Source organism: Labrus mixtus, chromosome 6, assembly GCF_963584025.1.
Source record: "Labrus mixtus chromosome 6, fLabMix1.1, whole genome shotgun sequence".
Lineage (NCBI taxonomy): Eukaryota > Metazoa > Chordata > Actinopteri > Labriformes > Labridae > Labrus > Labrus mixtus.
In genome coordinates, this window is record NC_083617.1 from 22,302,505 (window position 1) to 22,321,093 (window position 18,589).

The following is an 18,589-nucleotide window of genomic DNA, read 5'->3' on the forward strand; positions in this document are numbered from 1 at the left end:
CTCTTTTTTTTCTCATGTACACCGGACTTTTACACGTATTGATTTCTTTTTGGTAGACAGCTCACTGCTTACTGCAGTTTCTGGCTGTAAATATGATCCAATAATTGTGTCAGATCACGCATCAGTCTCCACAAATATATACTTTCAGAAATTCACAAGCACACGGCCACCATGGCGCCTTAACACACGACTTCTCTTGGATAAAGATTTTGTTGAACTTATGTCGAAGCGTTTGGATTTTTTCTTCCAAATTAATAAAACTCCAGATATTTCGGCTTCTGTGTTATGGGAATCGATGAAGGCTTTTATAAGGGGGGAAATTATCTCCTATGAGGTACACCAAAAGAGATCTATGAGATTGAAATTGGCCGAACTGTCCCAGCGTATAGCAGCATTAGATTCTCAGTATGCTGCTTCAAAATTACCAGAAATCTATAAGGAGCGGGTGTCTTTACAAACAGAATATAATCTTATTACCTCTCAACATACCACCAGGCTTCTACTTCTTTCAAGTTCAAAGTTTTATGAGCAGGGAGATAAAACTAGTAAACTACTGGCTCACCGATTGCGTCAAATGTCTACATCCCAGTTAATCCCACAAGTGGAAACAGATTCAGGTGTCACATCAGACCCATTAGAAATTAATAAAACGTTTATGGAATTTTATAAATTACTGTATGCTTCTGACCATTCTCATATTCCTGTAGAACTTGAGTCTTTTTTCAGTAAGTTGACCCTTCCTTGTTTTGGATCAAACTATGAATGAGGAACTAGAGCGCCCTATTACAGCACTTGAACTTGAGACGGCTGCCAAATCTTTACAGAGTGGCAAAAGCCCAGGTCCGGACGGCTTTCGTCTGAGTTTTATAAAACATTTTGGAAACAGTTAGCCCCATATTTGTTAGAGATGTTTATCGAAGCTTCTGTTCTTGGTGCGCTCCCTCAAACTTTAAATCAGGCTTGTATTTCTTTGCTTCTGAAGAAAGGCAAGGATCCACTACAATGTGGCTCCTATCGCCCTATCAGTTTGTTAAATGTGGATTTTAAACTCTTATCTAAACTTCTAGCTCTTCGTTTAGAGGGTGTCCTACCGTCAATTATTTCACATGACCAAACTGGATTTATTCGCAACAGACACTCCCTTTTCAATCTTAGAAGGGTATTTAATGTAGTATAAAACCCTCCTTCAAAAACTCTTCCCGAAGCCTTGTTAGCTCTTGATGCCGAAAAGGCTTTTGATAGAGTAGAGTGGGATTACTTGTTTTTTATTTTGAAAAAAATTTGGTTTTGGGGCAAAATTTGTTTCTTGAGTAAAGTTATTATATTAATCTCCACAAGCCTCTGTTAGAACAAATAGCACAAACTCGGAATACTTTTGACTGTTTCGCTCCACTAGACAAGGCTGTCCGTTAAGCCCTCTTCTATTTGCCATGGTTATAGAGCCTTTATCAGCTGCTCTAAAGTCTCACCCCGATCTCTGTGGTATAATAAGAAATGGGGTGGAGCTGAAAGTCGCCCTTTACGCGGACGACCTTTTATTGTTCTTGTCCGACTTATCTCGCTCCATTCCTGCAGTCCTCTCAATCTTAGATACTTTTAGTGAGATTTCAGGATATAAATTAAACTTGGGAAAGAGTGAAATTTTTCCTGTGAATAAATTAGCCAAGGAATATCCACTAAAGAAATTTCCATTCAAAATATCTAAATCAGGCTTTGTCTATCTGGGAGTATATGTGGCTGACACATTGGCTAACCTTCATAAGTTGAATTTTGTCGCCCTGCTTAAACAAATCAAGCAAGATTTTGAAAGATGGTCTTTACTTAATCTTTCCGTTGCTGCTAGAATTAATTCCGTTAAGATGAATGTTCTTCCACGCTTCTTGTATTTGTTACAGTGCGTTCCAATCTTTCTTCCTCTTTCCTTTTTCAAAACAGTAGATAGCCTTATAATAGATTTTATCTGGAACAAAAAACAACCCAGGTTGCGATGTCAGATCCTACAGCGACCCAAAGAGTTAGGTGGAATGGCTCTGCCAAACATTTTATTTTATTATTGGGCAGCGAACATAAGGAACTTGAACTTCTGGCTTTGCTATGAGAATATTGAGAACCCTCCATTGTGGCTGGTTGTCGAAGCAAATTCAGCTCATCCGGTGACTTTGAAATCCTTACTATATTCACCTCTTTTGTCTTCCACTTCCCCTTATTCAAAAAATGTTATTGTTGCCTCCTGCCTTAAAATTTGGACCCAATTCAGACGCTTCTTTGGGCTTCAAACCTTTTCTTTCCGGGCTCCAGTCTCAGCGAATCATGTCTTTCCTCCGTCCTTGTTAGACAGTACGTTTTCTATGTGGGCTAGGCTGGGCCTAAAAACCTTTAAAGATTTATATATAGACTCAACATTTGCGTCTTTTCAACAGTTGGTTGAAAAGTTTTCATTACCTCAAGGCCATTTTTTTAGGTACCTCCAGATTCGTAATTTTGTTCGCTCTTTGCGTCTGAATTTCCCTACCCTCCCTCCCACCTCAGATTTGGATATGTTTCTGGAGCCTCTTCCATCATTGAAGGGTGCAATATCTGTAATTTACTCAAATATTCATAAAATCAGCTCAAACTCTTCTTTGGATACCCTCAAAGCTGTTTGGGAGGCTGATTTGGGACAGAGAATTTCAGATGGCGCTTGGGAGGGAATCCTGCAGAGGGTACACAAATCATCTATTTGTGCTAAACACAGCTTTACTCAGTGCAGGATTTTACATCGAGCCCACTACACTAAAGTGAGGCTGTCCAAAATATTTAATACAGTTTCTTCTCTTTGTGATCGGTGCAAACAGGCTCCAGCTGACTATATACATACGTTCTGGCACTGCTCTTCGTTGAATACATATTGGTCTGAAATTTCTGTTGTGTTATCCAAGGTCACAGGGAAAACTATTGTTCCAAATGCTTTAACTGCTCTGTTTGGTGTGTAGCCCTCTGCACTTTGTCTTCCCTCAAATAAAAAAGACCTGGTAGCATTCTCAACCCTGCTGGCCAGGAGGCTGATTCTGTTGAGATGGAAATCCTCTGCCCCACCTACACATGTGTACTGGATTAAAGAGGTGCTTCACTTTCTTAAACTGGAAAAAATCAGTTTGTATAATAATGTGTTTGTATGTATCTGTTTGTTTATCTTGTTCTTGTTGGAAAAAAACACACACATTCTGTATGGACATTGTTAAGTGGAAATGTTGTTAATATGTAAAAGCAAAAAAAAAAAGATTGTGTCCACTGTGATGTAAACCATTGGTTTATGGACTATCGTTTCAAAGCCCTTAGTTTTTATTTTTTAACCTTTATTGAAGCAGGTAATCAACCCATTGAGATCAAGATCTCTTTCAGAAGGTGACCTGGCCAAGAGGGCAGCAGCACACATCATAAATAAACATCAGATGACCAAGAGACAGAAACAGTTCACATACAACTAGTGTTTATGATGAACCACAAACTGTTTACAGAGGTATCCAATCAAGTTAGATGTAGGGTCATGTTGTCATCTACTTCCACACAATCTGGCTACGTTTTTTAACCACTGGCGCAACTCCCGCTGGCTGCGAGAAAGAACGTGAATTATGCAACTTCTTGATTGGCTTCAGTTTTCTGACCCCGTGTCCATGTTCACTTCTTTTTGCACTTTGTATTATTCCTATTTATCTGAGTTTAGATTTACCACAGTTACACATGAGCTATTGTAGCGACTCATTTAGCATGTGACTGACTGACCCTTCTCATGACAGCAGTACAAACAGATACAGAACAAGAGGAACGATGTGAGTATAACCATGCACTAATGCCAGATTGTGTTCTCTGAGATGAATAAATAAACCACACATCATAAACATATTTGACAGGTGTTGCTGAGGTATTGGTTCAAGAGGAAGCTGCAGCTGTAAGGTCAGAGTGACCTTGACCCTGACTATTTGGGGTTTGTTTACGTTACCTGTCTTCTGGTTCTGGTGGGTGAGTGAGTAACAGGTCGAAGTTGAACACCTTTCTTGATCCTTTGCATCATTTCATCCACGGCCTGCTGCCTGACGTCCACCCCTGTGAGTGTCAGACACACAGAGCAGGAGAGACAAAGATATGTCACCAACAAGCTTTAATTGTCTTTTTCAACAGAAGTGACACTATTTAGCAGCTTCACTGACTTTAAATGGGAGTCTGCCGGGGAAACAGTGCCAAGAACCAAAGTGAGTTTAAATGATTTTGAGAGGTACCAGGCGCTGCGTAATTCACAGGCATCATTAGCCCTGCACTTGAAATATAGCTCATTTGGATTTAAAAGCTTAAAAATGACAGAAGCCCACAGGACCTATTTATAAAGTTATTTTTGGGAGAAACTCCAGACTTTTCCCTGTTGACTATCCTGGAAATATTGACTTTAATTCATGTGGATCCTTGTTAATAACAGGATCAACAGAGCAACAAAGTACATCTGCATCTTACTGTAAAAAAACTCATTATAATTCCAAAAACATGATGAAAACACAGGCGTGTTTCAAAAGAATAATAATAAATACATAGATAACAAAACCAGAGATTACAGTAGAATAATGGATTAGGCTTAAGAAATGGAACAATAGATAATCATTGCTTTGGCTGTTTATTTGATGGCATTCAAAGCACACCTGCAGGGTTCAAAGCCTTTGTAAAGCGTGAGGTTACCAAAGATATCGTGCAATCAATGAATTTGTTTTTTCTGTGAGAAAACAAAAACAATATTTGGCAATTTTAAACCACAGGTTTTGAGAAGAAAAGAGATTTTAAAAAGTTGACAAAAGATTCTGCAGTAATGCAGAGCCCATCGGCAAAGAAATGTGAGTATTTGGTTTTCTTACACAGAGCATTCAGTGGCAAACACAATGTAACTATTGTCAGTAAAATGTCTTTACATGTCTCAAAAAACTATTTGTGGTAAAGAAATAGTGAAAGACTATTCTTCTGATGTGAGTCGAAGATCCTTGGGTGGCTTCCATTCAGCACTGTATGTGATTCCAACAAATATGCTGTGCATAGTGCTTAATTCAGGCTTCATATATTCAAAAACGCTTTAGCAAATTGAGGACGCATCTTAGTTTGTTCAATCAACATGGACGCCCTACCTTCTACAAGGAGTCAAGGCCTCCTTCTTTTGTGCAAATTGAAGAGTTTAATGTGTTGACTTAATAGGCCATGATGAAGGTTTAATTTCTAATGCACAACCTGCAAAACACTTTACAAAGACAAGTAAAAAGGATACATCTGAAAGGCAAACAGAGCCTGTGCTCCTTCACTAATATTCATGAGAAATAGCAGCTTCAAGGAGAATAAAAAAACTAAATGAACATTGAATCTTAAATAGAATAACAAGCACACACTGCATGTTTGAATGGTGAGAGTAAGACTTATAGAATGTCATAAATAAAGCATTCCCATCACTCAGAACACAAGTGATTATCAAAAATGTTGCATAGACAACAAAAACACTTTGAAGATTAAAACTTGAAATTGAATACTCTTCTGATGTCTCGACTATAGGGGAAAACAATCCTTCATTTGTTTTATTCATGTACATTTATTGTTGTTGTCTACAGTATTTATTTCAGCCTCTGTGTATTTCCCTCTAGTTGTCCTCACCTGTGTCTCGTTAGTCTCCCCTGTGTTTGATTACAAAGTATATTTAGTCAGTAGGTGCTTCTACACAATCTGACAGTAGACAGTCCCTTCTATCTGTGCTGTTCAGTAGGCACGCACAGTAAGATGATTTTTTGGGGGGCTTTTTACCATTAATTACTATTATAAATGTTATCACTATTTACACTACCTTGACCATTTCTAATACTTGTACTTTAAATGACTTCTTTTACGGCAAATTTACTTTAAAGTAAATAGAAATAAGAGTGTATACTGTAATTAAACAGGTGCATTATTTGGAACATCGAAGAAAGAGCAGATTACAGAGTCAAATTAGCAGTTTGTAGATGTCATACCTGGTGTCTCAGCAGAGTCTTTGTCCACCAATGGGATGTCAGTACTAATGTTTCTTCTCTTCCGGATCAATGACAACAGTGAACTACAGAAGAAGAACAAGTGGATATCAGCTGGTTATGAGTACTGCTTTCACTGCAACAGACCAAAGTCATGAAAATGCTTTGAGAAACAAAAAATGTTTTTAGTGAGCTTTTTGGCTATTACATGCACAGCAGTATGTCATAATATGTCACAAAACTTTTGAGGCTTCAGAATTGTCCAAAGATGGCAGAAAAAAAAAAGGAAAAAAAATGTCCCTTATATGACCAATAAAAATATGTCTGTAAATCTGCTGCTCGCTTACAAAACAGCGACAAAAACGGCTCCTCCTCACTTTAACTCTCTCATCCAGGTCTACACTCCCTCCCACCCACTACGCTCTGCCAATGAAAGGTGTCTGATCCAACCTTCACAACAGGGTCCTAAGTCTCTGACTAGACTCTTCTCCTCTGTTGCCCCCCGGTGGTGGAATGAACTTCCAAACTCCATTGGATCTGCAGAGTCCCTCTGCACCTTTAAGAAAAAGCTAAAGACCCAGCTCTTTCATGAATATCTACTAACTTAATGATGATGGTCTCCATATTATTGATGATAATGATGGTTGTGACGATTGTTTTTGTTTGATAACGATGACTTATAAGATGGTTTCTATACTGATTAGAGCTCTCAAGATCTGCCATCAATGTTGTGCTTTGCCTGTCAGCACCTGTGTGTCCAATCGGACTCAAAGCTGATCGGTTGCACTTACTGAGGTTGTTTCCTTATTCTAGATCCTTGCTTGTGTTGTACTTACTCTCTGATGTACGTCTAAGTGAATTGTAGAATTGTAGAAATCTAGTGTTGTAGTACTTGAATCGGTCTTGGTCTCGAGACCACTTTTTGAAGGTTTCGTCCCGGAATCGAAAACATTTTTACTCGGTCTTGTCTGGGTTTCAGACTGGACAAACTCGTGTTTTCAAATCAAGACTGTTCAAGACAACCACTTCCAGGCTATTTTCCCACGTCATTCCTGTGATTAGAAGGAAAACACCCCTTTCTAAAAGAACAAATAACTTCAATTCATTCACAATTAGATTTTTATTCCTCATTTACGGCCGCAACCTTCCCAATACAAAGGACTAAACGAGTGACACTCCCCCTGTACACTAAATGATTTTTCATTGATATTAATGGTCTTGGTCTTGTCTCAGTCTCGATCCCTAAATGTCTCGGTCTTGTCTCGGTCTTGGAGCACTCTGGTCTCAGGTATGTCTTGTTCTTGGTTAGTGTGGTCTTGACTACAACACTATGTAAATCCAACAAAAAGCGCTGCAGTCTGGTTGTGTTAAGGCACCAAAACTATTTGAGAAATAAATTTTAAAAAAAAATTGTTCTGTTTAAATGAGTCATCATGAACATAATAAAAAAGAAAGTAGAGACACATTATGCTTTTATTCAAAACATTAAAAAAAATGTTTTTTGGTATTGCAAGGTTAACAATTAGAGCGTCATTGATGCAAGTTGTGTGTGTATGACCCATCTATCACCCGGGCAACCACCAAACTGGACTTTGCGCCTCTACATGCTTTTTCCCTTTAGTAAAGGTTTTTCTGTAAATAAAATGATTCCATTTAAAAGTTTAATTAAAAAAAAAAAATCAAAGTGAATTCAAATCCAGAAAATGGTTTGATCAACTGTCAAGAGACCAGTTGGCACATTAACCCTAATCAATCTAATAAATCCAAAAGTCAGCACTGTAAACCTATTTTGCATACTGGTGATTGAATGTGATCGAACCTGAGTGGGTTGGAGGCTAGGGGTGCTGGGGCCGGGGGAGGGGGAGGTGGTGGGGGAGGTGGTGGTGCTGGTGCTGGGGGTGGGTTGGTGGCTGCCTGCAGCTTCTTCTGGAGCTCTTCAACTGGCCAAGAGAACACATCGGTTAGAATAAATACACAGCAACATCGCAGAGAACAGACCCTGAACAACAGCTAATGGTCTTCCAGGATGACAAAAGACGTGAAGAGGATCTCATGGTCACACTTTAAAGCAGATGGGGCCTGTTTGGATGGTTGTATCCTACAGAATCAGTGCTACCTCACACAGTGATGATTCTGCAAGTAAATAGTGTAAAGCCCACAGGAGGCCATCCTTATAGCTCTGAAAACATCTTCACCTGTGAAGTGCAGATCTTTGACCTCCACTGCAGCCTTGGAGAACTTGTCGAGGTAATCCATCTTCTCCTCCTCCATAAGTTCTAGTTTACGCCTCAATGCTGTCAGATCCTTCTGAGCCTCACAGCTCCTCAGCCTCTCCTCCATCTGCTTTATCTGAGAATGAGAAAAATATAGAGTCTATCTTTTATACCACAAAAGGCCTGTATCGATTATGAACAAGCTTCCAGTTAACTTATCAAACTTCTTATTAGCATGAACCGAATAGTGGCTATTAGAGGTTGATTTAATTATTTTCTTTATAAATGTGTTACTTGAAAAGAAAACATGTTAATCTATAAAATAATATATTTGTTTGTATTCTACATCTTTCTGTGAAAAAAAAACAACAGCTCAGCAGCATTTTATTGGCTCCAGCTCCTGCTGTGATGATTTCTGATAAATAGCGTTGGGTAGCTGCCAGTTGACATTTAGTCGTCTGCTCCACAACCCCAGTTCCTTAACTAGTCTTTTAATTGTTCCTAAATGAAGGGTATGTCTCACCTCCACCCCAGTTCCAGCAGAGATCAGCGATCCCACTCAGCTCTAATTGTTTTCCATCAGAGCCTGAGAAGGTGGGAGTGAGCTGGAGGCAATGCTGCTGTTTTTAATTATTAATCCCAGAGGTCAGAGCCTCAAGGTTTTACTGGTATGACCTGTGATTATTCACCACGCATTCCCCCTTGCTGAAATTAACCAGATAATTCTTGCTTTGATGCATATGAATTCAAAACATTTCATGTGTAAAGCCAAAAAATGGTAAAAATGCATTTACACATTTTGTTTTTTTAGTGGGCAAAGCGTGAGCTTTGTCTTGACAAACCTGGGTAATACTAATATACATTCAATGTCTGTTAAACTGAAGATGTTTCTGTAATCACACACGTATTAACTGAAAAAAAGATCAAAAACTGATCTTTTCTACATTGATTTATTGAATCTGTTAAATCGTAGTTGAGCTGGGGCTTCATTTTGATAATACTTTTATTTTAAGTATTCGTTTTCTGGCAGGCTCTAACATTTCCATGTGCCATTTGAATTTTTTAAGTTCTTAGGTTGTTGCTTTTAAATAAGGAAACTCATTCAATGTAATATCTTCATTAAGACTGTAAGAGGCTTATTAAAGATGCCTAAATCAGATAATCAGATTGCAGATAATAATTTATCACTTATTTTGCTTTTATAAAATAAATATAATATAGAAATATAGAAATACTATGTGCTTATGAGTTATTATTCAGGATGCCAACATGTCAGAGTGTGGCTACACTTCCTTACACTTGTATTCTTTACAGTTCCTCAATGTCAGCTTTTAAGAGTCCAGTTTGTACACACCTGATCTTGGTGCTCAAGCCTCTGGGACTCCAGATCTTTGGTCAGTCTGGTGACCTGGCTGAGGGCTTCCTGTAGAGCTTGACTGGGCAAGGAGCTCTGCATCAGGATCTGACTCTGTCTCTTTAGCTGCTTTTGCTCAACCAACATCTTTAAAAAAGATCACAAAAAAATGGATAATCCGTACACATGAAATAGAGTAAGTACACATTGTTGCAATGGACAAAACAGCAAAATGACAATTATTATTAGCGTAGAGTGTTACTGTGAAAAGTTACCGCTCTGGCAAACTTCTCGGCCTCTGTTCTCAGGTCCCGCTCCAAGCTCAGGGTGTCCTGTAAGGTTTCAAATTCCTCCACCGCAAAGTGAGACACTGAAAAGGGTTTCCAAATGGTGTAATTTGTTCCTTTCTACGGAACAGAGCATTACAATAAAAAACAAAGTCACAAAACTTACCTCTGTTATATTTGCCCAGGAGCTTCTTCTGCTGCAATGTCTCAGCAATTAAAACAGTGTTATCATGTTTCTCTTTCAGCAGCTGCAAAGGTTAGAAGGGACGGAGTAGCAGAGGAAAAACAAAGATGAAGTATACAAATAGTTACTAACAGTTCTATTTCACAGACATTCACAGAAATACTTTTCAGATCAGATTTCTGAAGCAACAGGTTTTATTCAACTCCAGTCAACAACTGGTTTTTGATGTAATTCTTCACAGTGACCAATTTATTCGAGTTTTAAATTAAAATACACAGTGCTATAAAGCTAAAAAATTGGTTTAGTTTTTGATTAGCTTTATTGGTTAACCTCCGTGAACTGAAATCATAAAACAAGGCCAACAAAGTAGGATGAGTTCTGCCCAGCCCACACTGCCCGCCTGTGCAGCATGTGACTGTCACCTCGTTAAAATGCTTTGGCTTACAAAGTATAAATCATAGGTACCAAAACGACACATATTTTGACACTGTGGATAACCAATGAGGTCAAAATTCAGGTTGAATCATACACTAGTCCAAACTTGTGAGCGTGGATATTTCTTTGTCCCAACTTAATGATATAGAGGTACAATCAAACATCTGTGTTGTATATCCAAACTGAGAGAGTAAAAACAAAAAAACCATACCTCCTCTCTGGTATGCTTCAGTTGATCTCTCGCTGCCTCAAGATCCAACATTGCTTGATTTTTCTCCTTCAGTGTGAATTCCAATTGACTTTGAAGGTCTGAAACAGAATTGAAGCAGTGTTAAACTATATCACATTCAAAATTAATCTTGTTTTCATTTCACTTAACACATATATAAATCTACAATAAAACCAAGGTTAGTGTGTCCAGCCTCCATCTAATGTTGAGGACATACTATAGTGTATCATACCAGTAGATGCAGTAAAGTAGTGAGAACAGAGGTGAACATACGGTCATAGCTATTCCTTTTGTCTTTATATATATATCTAAATGAATACACTGTGACATTATAAAACAACAGCGGCATTAACAGACTGTTTTGTTGTTCAAATAAGATTTCGTCTGCCATCTGCTGCATGTGTCAACTGCATGAAATTCAGGAATTTCTGTGGCCAGGAATTTCAAATAACACCCTTTTGTTCAGAAATTTGAGAATTACACAGAGATTGAATCTGGTAATAGAAAGCTGCTCACAGCAGGAACAGGTAGAGACATTTAGGAGGGTACTTAAGCAGAAAAAGGTCGCTGCCATGTGAAATTGTTTTTGAGGAGAGATGGAATGCCCTTTGTTGAATGTGAGATGTATTCTGATAGACTTAAACTCTTACATCAAATGCTAAAAATGTAATAACAGATGAAGAGTTTGAACAATAGTACAACCTTGTTTGACTATCTTTGAATGTATTCAAGGTAAACCTTCGTATGGTGGAAGTAAAAGTGAAGCGAACGTATCCAATGAGTTCCCTCACAGAAACTGCTTTGACTAGCTGTCCATTAACATACAATTATGAATTTTCATTTAAGGCACACAAGTCAACTTATTGCTTTACTCATTCATCTTCTAGATCTGGGTATATTATTTGTAAATGACATGATTATCTCTCTATTTTAATGCCAACAGCCTTGAACAACATGATGAGAAGCATCAGGGAGCATGAATCCATTATCAGACGAGTTGTAATTACTGTTTGACTAAAGGAACTGACCGTGACATTTCCCATGGACAGCTGAATGGGAAGGGAAGTCATTTCTTCGTACATTGCTGATGACAGTTAAACACTGGTAGATCATGCTGTGCAAGTAACTAGTTTAGCATTTAAAATGCTAGTTGTTTTTCAGCCAACATTGCATATACTTTAGCTGAAAAACTGAGGCCAATACGATGCAAACCATGGGGACTTTTAACATCAGTATTAACTAATCCCATTCATACACATTCAGGCGCTGCACACTAAGCAGCAGGAGAAACTTGGGGTTCAGTAAGGAAAAATCAGACATGTGGCTTCAGGAGCTGGGGATCGAAACCCTGACCTTCCTGTTGAGAGACGACTAACTCTACATCTAATCCACAGCTGCCCCATGATTCCATTTCACTTGGCATCTTGGATCTGTTTGTTGTGTTGGTGCTATTTGGAGAACATCGTCATGAAATAGGCCTATTGGCTTGCTGTAGGATTTTAGACTGTAAATTAGGTCCATTCCCTCAACTTTTTGGGTGACTTGAATTATAGAAATAAATGTATTTTTATGCTGGCACACCCTAGCAACTTTACTTCTCTCTAATTCTTATTCGACCCCTGAGTAGGTACCAGATCTGCTCGGGTGGTCACATCTGCTCTGGGTCCTGCGCCTGCTATTGACGTTACACAATATGATTGACTGAACATCTGTATTATGATATAGCGCATTGGGATTGGCTGTTTGTCTGAGTTTACAGATGTAGTTTTTCACATGTCTTCAGACAGAGAATATGGATGAATGCTATGAATCTACGGAGAATTTTTTATCATGATATACAAGAGCAGTCAAAACTGGTGTAAACTGTCATGTGTTTTGGACACAACAAGAAGTTAGAGCACATAGGACACATTTGACGTTAAACGAGTTAAACATGGTACACAAGTCTTACTGTCTGTTACCAGTAGGTGGCGTCATTACAAACATTGAATATTGGCATGTAAATATGTTCAGCCAGGGACTCTCATCAACCATGTAACATTGAAAGCAGTTTGGACGCTGTGTGTTTGTTTCTCTTTCACACGTAGACATTGATCTCGCTCTCTGACGCACAGCCAATCACAATGTACTACATCATTACACAGACGCAGGCAAAGGACCCCGAGCAGATCTGGTACTTACACCGGCAGTCCCAGAAGAATGGTCGACATTGTTGTCAAGTCTAATTCATATATTCAGTCTCAGGATCCTACACTTACTTTATCGCATCAGCTGTCTTTACGGTACCATCACTTCATGGTAAATGTCCACATCTTTCTGTATGGGGCCTCACAAATTCAATTCAATGCAGCAATTTCTAAAATATTGAGCTCAAGACGTGTACCTGAGATGATGGACGGGCACTGCGGGGAGAGGCAGACCTTGCTGGCTAGTTCATCACTTTCCTCCTCCTCCTCCTCATCTTTTTCATCCTCGAGGTTGATCTCAGTGATGGTCTCTGGGCTAAGGTGGGACAGCAACATCATGCTTTTCCTCTTCAGAGAGCAGTTCTGACGGTTTAACTACAAAGACAAGTTACATAAGGAAACACGTACTTAATGCGAATGGCACTCAAAGGCAAAGTATGTAAAGGTGCTTAATGTGAGATTTTATAATTCTAGAAATGAAGTCATCTCAATGAGAGCTGTACTGCACACATTGCTATGACGAACTTTCATTTTGTTTTTTATCTAAAGAAAAAAACACAAAAACTTTTCCAATCTATGTGCCATTTCTAAGCAGTGGCAGATGTCCGAAATGAACCAAACATTTATGACGTATTTCAGTGTGGTCTCTATTGGTTGAATAAAAAGAAACAACCCTTCCAACAGTGTAAAATGATTCAGTGAAACAGGCCGATGATGGAGAATGTTCTACATTGAGACTTTTAGATCTCAGTGCTGCTTTGATACTGTGACCACTGTATGCTGCTCATCAGTGGGTTGGTCCTCATTGTACCAGTCGAAAATAAGACCTTGTTGACTGACTTTGTTTTGTGTTATTACCCAAGCTTCTCCTTTAGGCCTATTTGCATTGCACTGCACTTACAACTAGTACAACAAGAGAACTGCAACATCCTACTGAGTGAGAACTGAGACTTTCTAGTAAATGCATGAACACAAAGGGTGTGAGTTTGTCACTTCCTAAAGGGTCATTGTGTTCTAAAACAAGTTATTAAAGAAATTGCTGTGCGGGAGCATTATAGTCTTGTTAAGCTGCCCGAAAACATCTTAGATTTCTGCTTGTGCTTTTAAAATCATCTGACTGGAAAGAGAAAATGTGCAGATGTCTGAAAAATAATTTCAGAGTTAATTAACTACACTCGTTAAGCAACACTGTGGTGAAAATAACTCTATCAAGTAAATAGTTTTACTTTAGAAAATGTATAACGCACCTAAACACCAGAGTATATGGCAGAGCAGCAAAAACAACTTCTGAATGCTAATTTTATAGCATATTCTGCACACATGTCCGAAAAGATGACATGAATCCAACTCAAGATGATAGAGCCTGCATCTTACATCACCTTCATTTTTTCAAATCTGCATAGAGTGACAAGCATGCTTTGTATTAAACGAGTAGAAAACAGGCAAAGAAATAAGGCGGCAGAGCGACAGATGAGATGTTGTTTATTCCGTCTTTTCTTTGGCCCTGCAATCAGTCATAATGGCAGGACGCATGCAAAAGCAATGATAAGGTGTGAAAAAAACAGACATCATTAGAGGAGCACAAGCGGACGAAGGGAAAGGCACTGAATATCTCTCCTTTTAGCTGTAATCACAGTTTTTTGATGTGACATGTATTTGCATCTTGCATTTCTGTGCATCATGTTTTTCTGTGTGATTATCACTTCTAACACTTATTCTTATGTGCTGTTTTTCTCGACAACTCTGGAAATTCTACATGAAGCACGCATACCTAAACTGCTACAATGGCCAATCCATTTCTAAAAGTTCAATCATCGGTACACCATGTATGTTTCAATTAAGGAGGCAGTCACTAAGTAAAACATAAATGAAGCCTATGGGAAAGAGATGGATGCCAATTATGCATGGCTCTTGATGTCATCTGAAGGAAGAAAAGTGCCAGGACAGTGGAGAAAAAAAAGAAGAAAACTAGAAAAGGCGAGCCATAAAAGAAACATTTATTAATGGCATCCCGGTGGGAGCAGATTGCAGCAATTCCATCTTTTGATGATGCCCTTCAGACTGCATCTTTCTTTCTGAGATGCAATCAACAACACACATTCTTCTGCTAATAATGTACAATTCATGAGAGATGTACGTGGAAAATGACATACTAAAATAAATCAAAACTGGCATAGCACAGGGTTAGCACTCTTTGGAGTTCACCATTAAAAAGTCTCGGCCCCTTCATTTTACCTTCAATCAGGCATCAACAAAAAACATCAAACATCAAAACCATATGATTTGACTGGTTTTAAATTGGTAACACTTGTTTTTTTTTTTTTTTTTATATAAAGTGTTAACAGTTAAGGAATCGCTGTGAAATTCAGCTCCATTCAGAGTGGCCTTGAAAAATATTTATTTAGCAAAATTACTGTCATAAAGATATAAAAAGGAATTAATACAGATTCCAATCTGTCTCTCGTCCTCTGTCAACACCTCCTCATGTACTTTGAGTATGATTGAAAAATGAAAGAGTGATAAACTGATATCAACACCCTCAGAGTTGTGACTTTACAATGCCTCCAAAACTCAGCTTTAAGGTCAACAGTGTTCAAAGAGAAATGAATTCTCATGGATGCCTGGTGAACAGATGTCAATAGCAGATGTATAGACGTATTACCAGAAATAGCAAATCAATGACTCTAGGGCTGTTTTCGAAACCGCATACTATACTACTAGTACATACTGATTTGGCCAAAATGCAGTATGCAGTATGTGAACAACTGCGAGATCCGCAGTATGCCAAAAATAACAGGATGTCATACTGATTCGGGAAAAATGTACAATATGCATCGGACCAGTCTACCTTGCGAACTGTTTCCCACAATGCAAAGTGCAAGGTCAGAGATCAAAATGCCGGAGCGCAGCTGTTTGAACTCGTCGGTGGCGGTGACTGAACCAATAACAAATATGACATGTTCATATATTTATAAGTCTTACCACCTCTGATTTTCCTGCTTTGTAGACTGTACAGTGCATGTGTCACAGCTGGACAAGCAGCTGCAGTTACAGGGTCCTTGACTTGCTCTATTACTACATATTATTAAGTTAAACCTGAATGTCTGAAAAGTATACTACAACTTTAATAGCCTGCCAATCATATTTCAACCCAGGGCAACAAATGACAGAATATATGAGTGATTGTAGACTTGTTTTATTTTAATTATGTTAATTGCCTCCAGATGGGCCGTTGTTTACTTCCGCATTCCAGGACCGGAAACCAGTTTAACCGTGCCCATCATACTGCAAAATAACCGACGACTGGCAGTCATACTACATACTACTGATGAACTCAGTATGCAGTATACAGTATATACTGCATACTGATTTAGATAGTAGTATGTAGTACGCGGTTTCGAAAACAGCCTAGGTCTTTGTGCCCACCACAGAGAGTGCGGATACACCCTGTTATATTAGCAAGGCAGGCACACGAAATACCTGGTTATGGTTAATGTTTTTTTATCAAGGAAGGAGAGGAGGACGGTGGAAGAGATGAGACCAAATACATCAAATGAAGCTAGAAAGAGAAAAGTGACTTAGACTGGCCAAAAAGGAAGCTTTTAGCCAGAATATTCTTAAGAAGAAATAGATTAACTCCGGCTGTCAGACCAGAAGCAGGAGCGTTTTATTGCTGCCTCTTAGTGACCCTGTTCAGAAGACATAGCCTGATACGTAATAGTTCCTGAGGCCACTTTTTGCACTTGAGTCAGTAGATGAAGAAATGTAACACAAAATAATCTCTCTCCCACATTTCAAGGCAATGACAATTCATCAAATCTGATTCTGTGTCATCAGTTGCTGAATATTTACTTTGCAAGACCTCAGAATTTCAAAACCTGCACATTTCCATCCACAAGTAAATATGGACAAAAAGATTTCAACATATTTGGTGGGGTTTGTTGGTTTTCTGTGTTTTGATTTGAAAAGAAATTCCTCTTCATGTACTTGAATGTATTTTACTTTGAAACATTTTTGCAAAAGCTCATTTTGCACTAGGATGGTCTGATGAATCAGATTTAATATGACCACAGATCAGTCCTGCTCTCTGTTTTCTCGGATTATGAGGCTCAAACTTCAATTTGTTTGATTTTATATGTTAATTATCTGTCATAACCATTTGACCTGCTGTCCACCCTCTTTAATAATTAGCTTTATTTCGATAGGACATGAAACAATCTATCAGAGTTTAAATTTTCAATTCTTACCGTATAAAATGAATTTTGTTGAAAGTAAATTCTTCAGACATGACCCTTACATGGAGAGCTTGAGCTGTTTCGCTCTAAAGAAATATCATCATCCTGCTAGGCAATACTTAACCTTACCTAGAAAGGACATACTCTGACTCTCTCATTTGTTACAGCAATCATTTTCTTTAACCACACAGAATTTCATTTCTTTAGAGAGAAACTGCGGTTTACAAAAAAACAAATGTACTCTATCATTATAATCATTGTAAAGTATTTGGTCCACACTGGATTTAAGAGGGCAACAGAACTGTACGGAAAGAAATAAGAAAGAAGTCAAATTAACTAATCAGTAATTTCAGAGTGAGTTCAAGGCAGAAAGAGTATTTTCATTCCTCATTCTCTCTCTCTCCCAAATCTCTCCTTTGCTGCTTATCTAATCAGTTGATCAAAGGCAATAACTATCTCAGTATTAAATAACTAGATTTAGCCAAACCCTCCATCAACCAATAATTCTGCTGCTCTTGATATTGGACTGTGTTCACCTCTCTGCTGCTGTCATTTCAATCATTTCAATGCTGTTGTGTTACGACCCTCCTCCACCCCGTTTACCTACCATTCTTCTCGTCCTGTGGTTGGGTTTAACACATCGCCACCTAAAGCACATCCTTTCTTCAACAGTGCCTGGACAACATCATGGGGTATCCCACACTGCCCTCTGCCTCATTACTTATTAAAATATAATAAGGCGCCGTGTCACCGGGATGTAATCACTACAGACTTATCACACCCCCAAATCTGTCTGATTTTTATAAAAATATCTGTTAACTCACCTGATTGGCATTTTTTTCTTTTACAAATTGGAAGAAAAAATGCAGATGCTAGATGAGATCTGCCACACTATTATGTTCTATTTTTTAAATCATGTGAATCACAAGGTTATGGACAGAGGCGCTTGATTGGTCAAGAAATAATTGATAATTGATCGGAAATAAACTTTAAAATATAACCCTTTCCCGTTATATTTAGTGTTAAATTTCCAAGTTTATACTATTAGGCTTCATTTACTTGGCCAGTCTGTCAATTAATTATTTTGGGACTCATGGTTAAATATCATGTTCATGTTCAAAATGTAAAAAAATAAAATAGAGTATGCTTTTTTTGTCTTTTGTTTTTCTCTGTTTTGCCGGAGAAATCATTGTTATAAGCTTTGAGTCGAGGGTAAACCTCAGCAACTGGCCAAACAATCTGTGAACCAGTAGTATTGATCTTCCCCTTGGTCAAGATATCTTGAAGTAATTTTAGGCATCTAAAACTGTACTTTTGAGCCCTGTAAGATGAGGAGGAAAAAAATTGCAAAGGAAAGAAGAGGACTGAAGCTTAGAATTGGAAAGAAAAAAAAGGCCTAAAAGTCGACCTTCACCATAATTCTACCTCCGCCTCCCACTGCCCAAAATCTGGTCCAACCAG

At 38.4% G+C, this 18,589-nt stretch overlaps 1 protein-coding gene across 1 annotated transcript in view; it reads right to left on the minus strand.

Annotated features, from left to right (window-relative positions):
* Nucleotides 1-18,589, minus strand: part of shtn1 (shootin 1) — a 32,051-nt gene that overhangs the window by 3,477 nt on the left and 9,985 nt on the right. Inside the window, exons 5-13 of the mRNA XM_061040503.1 lie at nt 13,091-13,268; nt 10,690-10,787; nt 10,026-10,107; nt 9,848-9,942; nt 9,573-9,719; nt 8,201-8,354; nt 7,825-7,945; nt 6,009-6,091; nt 3,980-4,083 (exon numbers count right to left, since the gene is read on the minus strand). Of these exons, the coding sequence (XP_060896486.1) occupies nt 3,980-4,083; nt 6,009-6,091; nt 7,825-7,945; nt 8,201-8,354; nt 9,573-9,719; nt 9,848-9,942; nt 10,026-10,107; nt 10,690-10,787; nt 13,091-13,268 (1,062 nt within the window). The remainder of the gene's footprint in view (nt 1-3,979; nt 4,084-6,008; nt 6,092-7,824; nt 7,946-8,200; nt 8,355-9,572; nt 9,720-9,847; nt 9,943-10,025; nt 10,108-10,689; nt 10,788-13,090; nt 13,269-18,589) is intronic.